General features: G+C 62.3%; 1 protein-coding gene across 5 annotated transcripts; it reads right to left on the bottom strand.

The window, feature by feature from the left end:
- Positions 1 to 268: 268 nt before the first annotated feature.
- NYAP1 (neuronal tyrosine phosphorylated phosphoinositide-3-kinase adaptor 1) lies at positions 269 to 8,591 on the bottom strand. Of its 5 annotated transcripts, none has more exons than XM_084881718.1 (8): positions 8,099 to 8,591; positions 7,376 to 7,507; positions 6,708 to 6,859; positions 5,025 to 5,380; positions 3,031 to 4,563; positions 1,978 to 2,196; positions 1,675 to 1,784; positions 269 to 1,194 (listed from the first exon to the last, which is right to left on the bottom strand). In XM_084881718.1, the coding sequence occupies exons 3-8, from the start codon at positions 6,773 to 6,775 to the stop codon at positions 937 to 939; spliced, it is 2,544 nt and encodes an 847-aa protein (XP_084737844.1). In that variant the 5' UTR covers positions 6,776 to 6,859; positions 7,376 to 7,507; positions 8,099 to 8,591; the 3' UTR covers positions 269 to 936. The 5 variants fall into 5 exon arrangements, with proteins under 5 accessions (XP_084737844.1, XP_084737845.1, XP_084737842.1 ...); XM_084881719.1 differs by lacking the exon at positions 8,099 to 8,591 and adding an exon at positions 7,859 to 7,946; XM_084881716.1 differs by lacking the exon at positions 7,376 to 7,507.
- Between the last annotated feature and the right edge of the window lie 2,631 nt (positions 8,592 to 11,222).

The following is an 11,222-nucleotide window of genomic DNA, read 5'->3' as shown; positions in this document are numbered from 1 at the left end:
GTTAGTACAACCACTCAACCCTCCCTGCCCAGCCTTCAACGCCCACAAACCCAGGGTCAGAGGGGAAAGGAAACAGGTGTAAGAAAGGCAGAGCACACTGAGATTTAAGAAGCCAGTCCTAGGATCATTAGTCTTTTAATATATTATTCTGCAAGAAAGGAATTAAAAAAAAATTTCCTGACATCTCTTGTTTTTTTTTTTTTAATTTAAATAAATACCCTGCCCGCCCCCCACCCACAAAAATGTCCCTCCTTCCCCACCATCCCACCCATCCCTGGTGCCAGATCCTCACTCCAGAGCTAAATCAGATGCCTGCTTCAGAGCAGGCCAGCTCACTACCAAATTCTGGCCACTTGTAACTACTGTAAATGAGTCTGCTGCCCTCCAGACCCATCCCTAGCTTTGGGGCAGGCCTGGATAGTGGGGCCTTCGGGCGTTGGGGAAGAGTGCAAACTTGCTTTCCTTTCATTGCTCTCCACTCCCCACTCCCTGCTTGGGGGTTGGGGGTGGGGGCGGAATTGCCCTCTAGACTAAAATAAATAAAATAAATATGCCCTCCCCAATCCATCCCCGACTCCATAAGGGCTCCTCCACCTTTCTCTCTCTAGTCCCTCCTTCCATGGGCCCACCATCCCCCGTCCTCCCTAGCCCTTCCCTCCGCCCCCATGCTGACCTCTGGCTTGGCCTTTGCCCTCTGGGAGGGGTCTACCCCGCTCAGTGGGAGGAGCAGCGGGAGTCTCACTCCCAACTTCAAGCAAACCCTCCTTCTCCTCCTCCCCCAGATGTCTGTGGGTCCTGCTGGTGCCCCACGCAGCCCGTGGGCCTGGCAGCCTCCCGCCGCCTCCGGGGTTAGGACGCAGGGCCGGGGTGGCTCTCTCACCTGGTCCAAGTTCCTGGGGAGCCAGCCCTGCTCCCAGCCCCGGGGCCCCGCCCTCCTCAGATGGCGGTGTCCCAGAGGACGGTGTGCTGCCGGCGGCAGGGCGGGGTGCCGGACTTGCGGGGCTCGGGCCCGCGCCGCCAGCTGGGGAGGATGGGCATGCTCTCCTGCTTGCACAGGCCGCGGTCGGGCCGGTGGCGCGCCTTGATCTCCTTGCACACGCAGCGCTTGCGCTCGATCACCTCCAGCAGCTTGCCGTCGCGCTCGCGGGCCGGCGGGGGCGGCGGGGGCAGCGGCAGCGGCAGCGCGGGGTGGGTCTGTGCGCCGCCGCCCCGACGCGGGGAGGAAGGGAGAAGATGGGTCAGGACCTCAGGAGGAGGGCGCCCTTGTCCCCACTGCCTTCTCCCAGAAACAAGTGTTCTCTTCACCCCATCCTCTCCCCCCGGCTGCGGGCACCCGTGGGGACAGGGACCCAGCCCTGGCACCACCCTCTGCCCGGCTGTGCCTGCCTCCCGCTGCGGAAGGGGCACCTTTTCCAAGCTGTCTTCCCAATAGGGTGCACTTTTCCAGCGGGCCCCCCAGAAGGGGTGCACAAAGGTGCACACACTGTACACACACTAACCCTAACCCTAACCCTGACCAGGGCCGGCCCTGCCTGGCTTCTCCGTCATCAGCAGCCCCGCTCCGGGATCCTCCTCCAACTCCACCGCCCAAGCCGCCTACCTGGACCCTGTTAGTCTGTGCCAGGGCCCAGCCTGACCCCATGCCTCCTTTCCACGTTCTGGCCGCCTCCTCACCTGGCTGGGCATGTCTCGGGGCTGGCTGCAGGGCCTGGGGGTGTGGAACACGGCCTGCCGGACTCCGGAGGTGGAGGCGGAGCGCCCCAGGCGGTAGCTTCCCGTGAAGTCTGAGGAAGAGGGGGAAGGGGCCGTCAGGTCCCCCCTAGTTCCCTGAGGACGGCCCCTGCCAGGCTGCCCGCCTCAGCAGAGGGCAGGGGTGGAGATGAGGCATTAGGGTGTGGGCCCCAGGACGTGAGCCCGGGGAGGTTGCCCCGCGCAGCCCACCCCATCGGGCGCAGGTGTGGGCGGGCCGGGTGTCACCTCCGTTTCGATGGCAGGCCGGGAAGGTCTGGCAGGGTGTGGGCAGCGCGGTGCGACTCCCGCCTCGGTCTCCTCCGTGGTGGATCCTGGCCAGCAGGCCCTCGGCCCCCTGGCTCCTCACTGGGATCCCCGACGCCACAGGACCCCTGTCCTCACGCTCCACCTTGGCTGGGCCCTCGGAGCTGCCGTTCCAGGCCCGGGCGTTATCCTCGGCCTCTGCTGTGGTGACAAGGAGAGCTCAGTGCCTGTGTGTGTGTGGTTTGGGGGGGGGTCCCCGCTATTCCCCCAGCTCCACACACGGCAGCATGGGTGGGTCACAAGTCACGGCCCCTTTGCAGGTCACAGCTGGGAAGGGAGGGGCCCTATGTCACTCTCCCCCAGCACATTCACACACGGGGGGACCCGGGTGTTGCCACCTTCCCTTGCAATCACTGGCATGACTCCTGGCAGAGGGATCTGCCCTCTCCCAGCTTTAGCTTCCAAGCCCCTACAGCCCCAGCTAGGGCTGTAATGCCTACCTACCGAGACAGAACAGGGGCCCTATCTCCAGGAGGGGAAGAATCCTAAATCCTGAGCCAGGAAGTGTGCGTGTGTATGTTGGGGGGGGGAATTGTTGGAGGAAGGGCTGACTGTGAACTAAGCTCATCTCTGAGAGTAGGCCTGGCAGAGCATTGCGTTGCCAGGCAACAGTAGGGGCCTCCCTCTCCTCTCCCTCCAGTCTGGACTGGTTGCCATGGTAACAGCTGGGAGGCAGCTGTGTTTAGCTCCAAGTGTGCGCACACTCACACACCCCTGCAGCCCAGCGAGGGGAGGGGCAGGGACTACAGCAGGACTGGGCAGGAGGAGAGGCTGCTCTGGGGGCCAGATTCTGCCTCCCCAGCCCAGATCTTACTGTCCCTTCCGCACGCCTTTGGGGACCCCATCCCTTTAGCCCTCCTGTCTCCCAGAATGCTCCCCAGTTCAGGACAATGGGCCATGGCTTCCAAATAACTCCTCCAAGGCCTTCCCTAACCCACCGTGGAGGTCCGCACCCCCCACCTTCCTTTCACTCACTGTCCAGCTCCTTCGCCTTCCTTCCTCCGTACATGACCTTCCGCTGCAGAGCCCAGCCCGCCCCGAACGCCGCTGCGCCCATGCCCTCCTCTTCCTCCGGTGTCCCCGCACTGGCGATGACGTGGGCACAGGAAATGCTGGCAAAGGCACCCCCATCCGTCCCTTGCTCCTGCAGCTGGATCTTGACCAGCGGGGATGGGCCCCCCATTCCACAGCCCTTGTTCAGCACCCCCCCAGCCTTGAGGCTCTCGTAGGCAGGGGGTCTCTTGAGCCCAGCCGCCGAGGCCGGGTAGGTCCAGAGGGGGCTCAGGGGGCCCGCCGCTGGGTCCGGAAGGCCGTGCGGGGAGGCCAGGCAGCCTCGGTGGTGGAGGACCCCCGCCGCCGTGCCCATGGCTCCGCCGTGGGGGCTCGCCTTCCCAGGCAAGGGGGGCCTGGAGCTGGTGCACAGCATCCCGTGGAGGACCGAGATCTCCTTCTCTGTGGTCTTTGGCTCCCCAGCGCCCAAGGGAGGCCCCGCCGGCAGGACGGAGTGGGTGGTCACCTTGACGGCCGAGTACACCATGGTGTAGGACACGGCCTTGTCCTTGGGGGGGCCGGGGAGCAGGGTGGCGGGGGCGGGAGGGGCTGCCGGCGCCCCTGCCGCCTTGGGGCAGATCATGCTGTGGGAGTTGGGGAGCTCCCGCTCCCCCCGGGGCTGGCCGGAGCCCTGGGGCGGCAGCGGGGTGGAGTGGCTCCGGGCGCGGCCCGAGGGTCCCAGCAGCAGCATGTTGGCGGCGGGCGGCGGCGGCAGGGGAGGCGTCTCCCGCTCTCGGGCAGGCACTTGGGGAGCTGGGGCGGAGCCCGCCGGCTCCTTGGGGTGGCAGAGGACCGGGAGCCTGGAGACCCCGTCGCCGGGGGTTCGGGAGGCAGACTTGGCCTGGGGGAAGGCCAGGAGCGGAGGGCGGTGCTGGAGGAGGTTAGGGAAGGGCGGGGGGATTTCGCAAGGAGTGGTCTTGGTGGGCGTCCCGTCCCGGTCCCTGTCCCTGTCCCTCCGGCCTGGGAGGGCTGAGGCCGGACGATGGTGGGCGTGGGGCTGGAGGGCGTGAGGCTGGTGATGCGAGGAGGCGATGGTCAGCGAGGGGGGCCCATTGGCCCGGCCGTCCCCCGCCTCCTCGAGCAGCGGGTATTTCATCTCCTCGTAGATGGCCTCGCTCTCTTCCGAGTCCGAGTCAGCGCCGGCTGGAGGGGTCGGACCCCCGCCCCCCAGAGGGGGCCCGGTCAGGCCCCCCCCACATCTCCCTCCGCCCCTGAAGACGTCCCCCACCATCTCAATGTACACGGGCTCCTCTTCCTGGGAACCCGCCTCAGGGTCCCCCGCGACGCAGGACCCTCTGCTGAGGCGCCGGAGGGGCGGGTTCCCCCCTCGGGGAGCGGGAGCGGAGGGGCAGGACTCGTCGAAGGAGACAGAGAGCTGCGTGTTGGGGCTTCGCCTGGGCTTCTGAGGAGGCACCTTCCGGCCACACTCTCGGCCCTCTGGGGCTGGCTTCTGTGAGCCTGGGGAGGATGGGAAAGAGAAAAATAAACGGTGCCCTTTGACCTCTTGGCCCGCCTGCAAGGACATAGCTGCCACTTCCTTTTGCCCACATTTCTCAACGTACAGCTCCAGGGGGGTCCCATCTCACCAGGGAACCCCCAGTCCGTCCAAGGAGCTCCTCCGAATCTGAAGCTCCCGCCCTCAATTCTCTTCCGCCCTCATGTACGTCCAAGGACATGCCACCCCTTTCCCAAGATGGAACTTTTCAGGAAACTTCCCCCGTCCTTGAATAATCCATCCATCTCACACCCTTCCGGAAAGGACCCCCCACCCCCCGCCCCTCTGAGGATGAAACCTTCCACTTCCTTGGTGCTTCCCGGAATGAGCCCTCCCAGCAGGCCTCCCCTGGCCTGCAATGGATCCTTCCGACTCCCCACTCCCTGCTTCCCCTGGGGGGCGGGGGCGTTTGGGGGTATCTCACCTGCCTTCTTGCTAGGGGGCGTCTCTGCCCCGGACCCTGCCATGCTGAGCTTGGTGCTGGGGTGTCTCCGGGGCTTGGCCGGGGGCCTCCGTGTGCTGCTGTCCTCAGAGAGACCCCCGCCGCCTCCCCCGGGACCGCCCCCCACGCTGTCCATGCTGCCCACGGAGTGGCAGGAGAGGGAGCGCGGGGCCATGGCGCTGCGGCAGGGGTGGGGGGCGTGCTCCTGGGAGGCGGGCATGGTCATGAAGCCCATCCTGAGGGAGCGGCGCAGAGAGGCGATGTCCCGCACGCGGACCCCGGGCCCCGGGCCCGCCCCGGGCCCCACCGAGCCTGCAGGAGCCACCTCCTTACTGGAGCTGGGGAGAGAAGGCCAAGAGGGAGCGGAGGTCGGTTGCAACCCTATGGCCTCCCCCGGAGAGAGAGGAGGGACTGGGGTGGGGATGGGGGGGGGCGGCCTAAAGGCCCAGGGCACTGAAGGAGCAGCTTCAGGCGGAATCCCCGGCTTTCACAATGGGTGGGAGAAGAGGTAGGTAAGTATGTGTGCAGGGAGCAGCCTCGTGCTGGCCGATCCCAGCACACGGCACACATGTGGACGATCTCACACATGGGCAGAGAGATGGCAAACCCAGCAGCAGCACAACCCCATCTGGCTCACACCTGCCACCCGGTCCCCTCCTTTCCCCTCATGCTCACACCTGGCCTCTGGCCTTCCCCGTGCCCAGCCTCAGGGGCCTGTCCTACTCTCCCAGACGTGGGGCTGTACCCCCAACCACATCCCGAGAGCAGCCCCCCGGGCGGACCTGATCTCTGTCTGTCTGTCTCCTCAGCGCTGTCCGCTCTCTGTCACCCTCCCAGGCTCACCCCCATCCCCTTTCTCTGTCCCCTGGGCTTCTGGGTGAGAGAAGGGCAGGGGTGGCTGGCGGGGAAGAGGGGGAGAAGCTGTGGGGTGGGCTTTCATTAAGGCCCTGTCTCCTAACCCTTCATTAGGAAGAGATCGCTGCAGTGATAGCTCTGATTAATCTAATTAGCAAGGATTAAACTCTGGTTTGGAGAAGGGAGCAGGGAGCAGGGAGCTGGCTCTGACTCAGGCTCCAAGAGGCTGTGCAGTCAATGGGGGTGAAGGTGAGAAGGGAGCAAGCCAGAAGAGGCCAGACCCCAGGTCCCCGGGAGGGCAGGAGAGAGGGCAAGCGCTGGCTCTTCCGTGGGGCCTACACGTCCCTCTCCACACACACACACCCCTGCCTCTCGGCCCTCGCCTCCCCCAGCAGAGGCTGAGAGGGGGCCAAAAGGATCTTCTCTGCTGCCCCACAAATGACCCCGTCCCTGGACTGTGAGGGCAGCATGGCCTGCCCCTTCCAAGGTCAGATGGCAGAGGAGCCAGGAGCCAGCCTCACGTGGGGAGAGAAGACCACAGGCCAGAGGTGAGTGAGGAAGGCGTGACTGGGCCTCTGGGAATGGAGAGGAGCCAACAGGGTGCTGGAAGCCCCCCAAAAGGGCAGGGCAGGGTCTGGAGGCAGGCGCAGGGTGGGGACGGGGCGTGTGCCATTCCAGCGATTCTGGACAGACTCTGAGGTCAGGCTGATGGCCAGGCTGTTGGACCCAGGAAGGGCAGAAGGGATGTGACCCAGCCAGGGGGAGGCAGACGAAGGCAGGTGAGGGGGGCATTCCAGGACACAGCCTTACCTCCTCTTGGCCTCCTCCTCCTTGTGCTGCCTCCACTCCAGCTTGGTTTTTCGGTAGAGGAGGTTCATGTTGTGAAGTGGGAGGTGGGGGCTGGGGGGCCCTGCTTAGAGCCACCAGGCCCGGAGGACGGCCCTCCCTGGGTCCCGGATCCACTTGGCGGGGGGATGGGAAGGGGGAAAAAGAAAGATGGGGGGGGCAGGGATCAGATAGAGAGAGAGAGAGAGAGAGGGAGAGAGGGAGAAAGGAACAGAGACATGACTCGGGTCCTCAGAGAGAAAACAGAGGCACACAAACCCAACACCACCTCTAAGGACCCACAGACAGACAGACACGGATGGACATTTGTACACGGAGTCACCCAGAGGTGTTCAGAGACACACATACATACTTGGGAGAAATCAGACCGACGGAGATTCTCATCCTGTCAATACATCCTGATCCACCAAACAGGCCCCACAAACACACACTCAGACACACACTCAGACACACACACCGCGGGGCCCTAGACCCTTATCTACAATCAGAGGAGCAGACACGGAGATCAGCGTAGGTAAACACAACCCAGGAACAGTCAGACGCACAGACATAAACACTTGACACACCCACAGCTCACACAGACCTCCAGACAGACACACACACACAAACAGGCTGCACAGAACTGGACATACCTACAGACAGGGAGTTATGGCTGGGCCTACTGGCGAGCATTGCACCCCACTGGGGAAGGGGGAGGTGGTCAGATTCCCCACCCCATCTTGGGCCCTGCGGCTGGGGGGTGTCGTGAGGGCAGGGCTGGGATGCTGGAGAAAGGGTAGGGCCACTCTGAGTTGGGTATGAACAATACCGCCACCCAAATATCTCCATCCCCTGCCTTCCCCCTTCCAGTTCTGGGCCTGGGCCCGGGCCTCCTCCGTCCGCCCCTCGTCCCGCGCCCTGGCTCCTCAGCGACGGTCTCCGCTTCCCTGGCTGATAGCTCAAACCTCCTTCTTCCTCCCCCAGGATTTGGGAGGCTCCCGCTACCTTCTCCCAGTTCCCGCCCCTCAATCCCACCCCGCTATCCCCAGCCCGGCCGCCGCTACCTCCAGAGCTGCGGCCTGCATACCTGCCCGGGTGCGCTTCCCCCAACACCCTCTCCTGCGCCTCAGCCTCACCTCTCCTGCCAGGCGCCCCTCCTCACCGCCGTCCTCCCCCTCCTCGTCGTCGGCTCCAAACCTGGCCCTCTCCATCCCCCTCTCCATCCCAGGGCCCCAGGTCCACGGGCACCCCTCCCCTTCCCCTTGTCCCGCTACCCTGGGTTACTCCGTCGCTCAGTCCGCCGATCCTCCCTGCCCCTGATTTCCCCCCGTTCCACCACCCCGCACCGAGCCCCCCCAATTTCTACAGAACCGTACCTGGCCTGCCGGACGCCGGCCCCCCCATGCCGGGCTCCGCCCGGAGCAGGAGGAGGGAGGAGGAGAGACACAGAGAGACGGGGGGAAGCCGAGCTGGGTCCTGCCGCAGAGACAGCCCCGCCTCCGGGTCCGCCCCCAGACCCGCCCCCGGCCCCAAGCCCACCCTTCCACCCTCCAAGGACGGAGGGGAGCGGGCGCCTGTCTGGGGTGGGAGATAACGGGGGCCACGGAGTCCTGGGTGGGGAGGGGAGGGGGGATCGGAGAAAGGTCGTGGGGCGCTGGGAGCCCGGCGCCAGCCAGCCCCCGCTTTGGGGGGTCGGCTCCTCGCCGCCTCTAGCCCGGTGCCCTGCCGGGCCGTGCTCCGTTCGGTGGCCCAGGACCCCGCGGAGCGGAGCCAGGCGCAGCGCGCAGCGGCGCCCCCCAGCGGCAGCCCGAGGCTTGCACCTCGCACGAGTCCCTTGTGCGACAGGGGCTCCTCCGCTGCGCACCCCGCGGCCGGCAGGGGCGAGTCTGCGGCTGCGGAACCCGGGGTGCAGTGAGGCGGCGCGGCCAGCAGGGGGGGCCGCTTTCTGGGCCAAGGGGCTCTGAGCCCGGAGCGGGACCTTCCCCGTCTCTGCCCAGCAGGGGGCGTGCGCCCCTGGCCGTGCGCCTGCTTCCCGCCGGCCCCCCCAGGTGCGGGAGGGCACCGCGGCTGGCTCGCTCGGTGCTGGTCCTCTATCCCTCCAGCCGCCCAGGCGCCTGGGCCTTCTTTCACTTTCTGGGCCCAGCCTTCCGGCAGCCCGCCCCGCGGCCCAAGGCATCCTCCTGCAACCTTTGACTCCGCGGGCGTAGCCGCTCTGACCTGGGCGCCCTGGATAGATCTGACTGCAGCCACCTTGGCCAAGGCCGGCTGGTCGCTCAGGAACGAGACCTCGCCCCCTTCTCCCATCACCTTTCTCATCAGCTCCATGAGAAACGCCTTCTTTGGAATTACCTTTGGTGCAGGTTTAGCTGCAAAAAAAACTTCAGTTCTATCCTTAACTGGCTGAAAAATGGACCCCCAAAAAGATATCCACGCCCTGATCCCTGGAACCTGGGAGTGGTACTTTATATGGCAGTCCTTCAAGATGTGCTGTGTGGCTTTGGGCAAATAGAGCAACCTCTCAGAGTTGCCTCATCTCATACCTACCTCAGAAATGGTGGGGGCAGTAATGGATACAAGTGTAAAGGGCCCCATACAGTAAAGGGCTGTTATAAATGCCCCCAAGAGAGGTAATACATGAAAAGAACAGGTGTTTTGTTTTGTTTTTTCTTTTACACCTTAGTGTGAATGAGTTTTTATTGATTGGTTCAACAAACATTTCTGCAGAGACCAATACTCTCCCAGGCACTATAGACTCAGAGAAGTCCAAGATGATACTACGGATCTAAGGCCATGGGAAGGGGAGGGTCTAAAGGTGGGTTTTGAATAGTCTGTAACTAGTCAGAGTTGAAAGAAGAAAAACCTGGGGGTGGAGCAATAGGAATATGTTCTGAATATTGCCAGAGGGAGAGAGGTGTTTTGTTTTGTTTTGTTTTGTTTGGGGGGGGGGGGCGCGGCCAGGAGCCAGGAGCCACTCTTGGACTTCATATTTGGGAGGCCTCAGAACCTGGCTATGGTAGCCATTGTTACCATGAAGGGAGAGAGGCAGGAGCGCAGATGCATTTTAACAAAAGATAAATGATAATATATAAGCACGGGGGCCCCAGGGGCTTTGCATCATTTAATTTTTTCCTAATCCTAAATATTGGTTTTAAATTCCCATGAGCTAAAGCTGAGGAAGGAAGGATGTCAGACAGCCCCCAGTGCTAGTCTCCTGCCAGCTGAGGCCTTGGGCCAATAACTGAACGCCTCCGAGCCTCAGTTTCCTTAGCAGAAACATTGGAACTCAAAACCCACCCCATCTCTTCCCAGGTCTGTTCGGGAATCTACCAGATAATTTACGTGAAATGAACAAACCTGAGGGACTTTTAATATGCTCAGGAACAGTTTTGTTTGATCAAAATTAATTTGAATTCATTTCTTTCTAAACCTAGGAATGAAGACAGAGGTGGCTTTTGCTAAAATAATTCCTCTCAGAATGTTGGTTGGGATGCCAGAAAAGAGACAACGGCAGTTGGGGGTTATTCTTTCACACCAAGCATATGGTTGGCCTTGATGAGTGTGTGTGGATTCTCCATGGCGGGAGGAGCCTGGGGAGACCCATTCGCCCCAACCTGGAGTGGCTCCGCCTGGAGTAAGGGATGGAAAAACGGGACCTGTGAGGGGTGGGAGAGGAACCCAGGCTTGGGACCAGCAGTTCATCCTCAGGTGCACCAGTGTAGGTGGTTGTGTGTACAGACATGTATGATGTTTTCTTATATGGGGGAGGGCAGACAAGGACACCCCTGAGTGTGTGAATGCCTCTGCTCTCCCACTGATACCCTTTCTGAACCTTCCGAGTCTCCATTTCCACATCAAAGAAGTGAAATATGATGTCTAGGATTTGGTTCAAATAATCCCACACACAGAACAACAGGGGCTGTGGATGAAACACGAGTGGCGGTGAGTTTATCACTTTTAAAACTGCGTGAGGGGCCAAAACCGGTTTAGCTCAGTGGATAGGGCTTCGGCGTGCGGACTGAAGGGTCCCAGGTTCGATTCTGGTCAAGGGCATGTACAGTATGTTGGTTGCAAGCACATCCTCAGTAGGGGGTGTGCAGGAGGCAGCTGATCGATGATTCTCTCTCTAAAAAATCAATAAAATATATATATTTAAAAACTGCATGAGGGGTGCCTGGGAGTCCGTTATACCATTCTCTTCGGTCATTTTTATAAATTGTCATCATAACCCACTTTTTAAAACAGGGGAGGGACAGGGGAGGATGACCATACCTGCCTCCTACAGTGGCTGTGAAAGCTAGCAAAGACATGACGACAACAACAGCTTCAGCAGCACCTTCACATTTACCGGGTGTGTATGGGGTGGTAGGTACCCCAGAGCCCCTGACCGGTTCCTTCCCCCTCTCCGGAGCCTGCAGGCCCGAGGCAGCAAGTGCCTACAAGTAAGGGAATCCCTGGCGCTCTGCGGGCTCCTCCCTTCTCCCCGCCCTCCGCAGCCTCTCC

This window comes from Pipistrellus hanaki (assembly GCF_964339955.1).
Source record: "Pipistrellus hanaki genome assembly, chromosome: 4".
NCBI lineage: Eukaryota > Metazoa > Chordata > Mammalia > Chiroptera > Vespertilionidae > Pipistrellus > Pipistrellus hanaki.
This window is presented reverse-complemented; position numbering and strand designations above follow the sequence as displayed.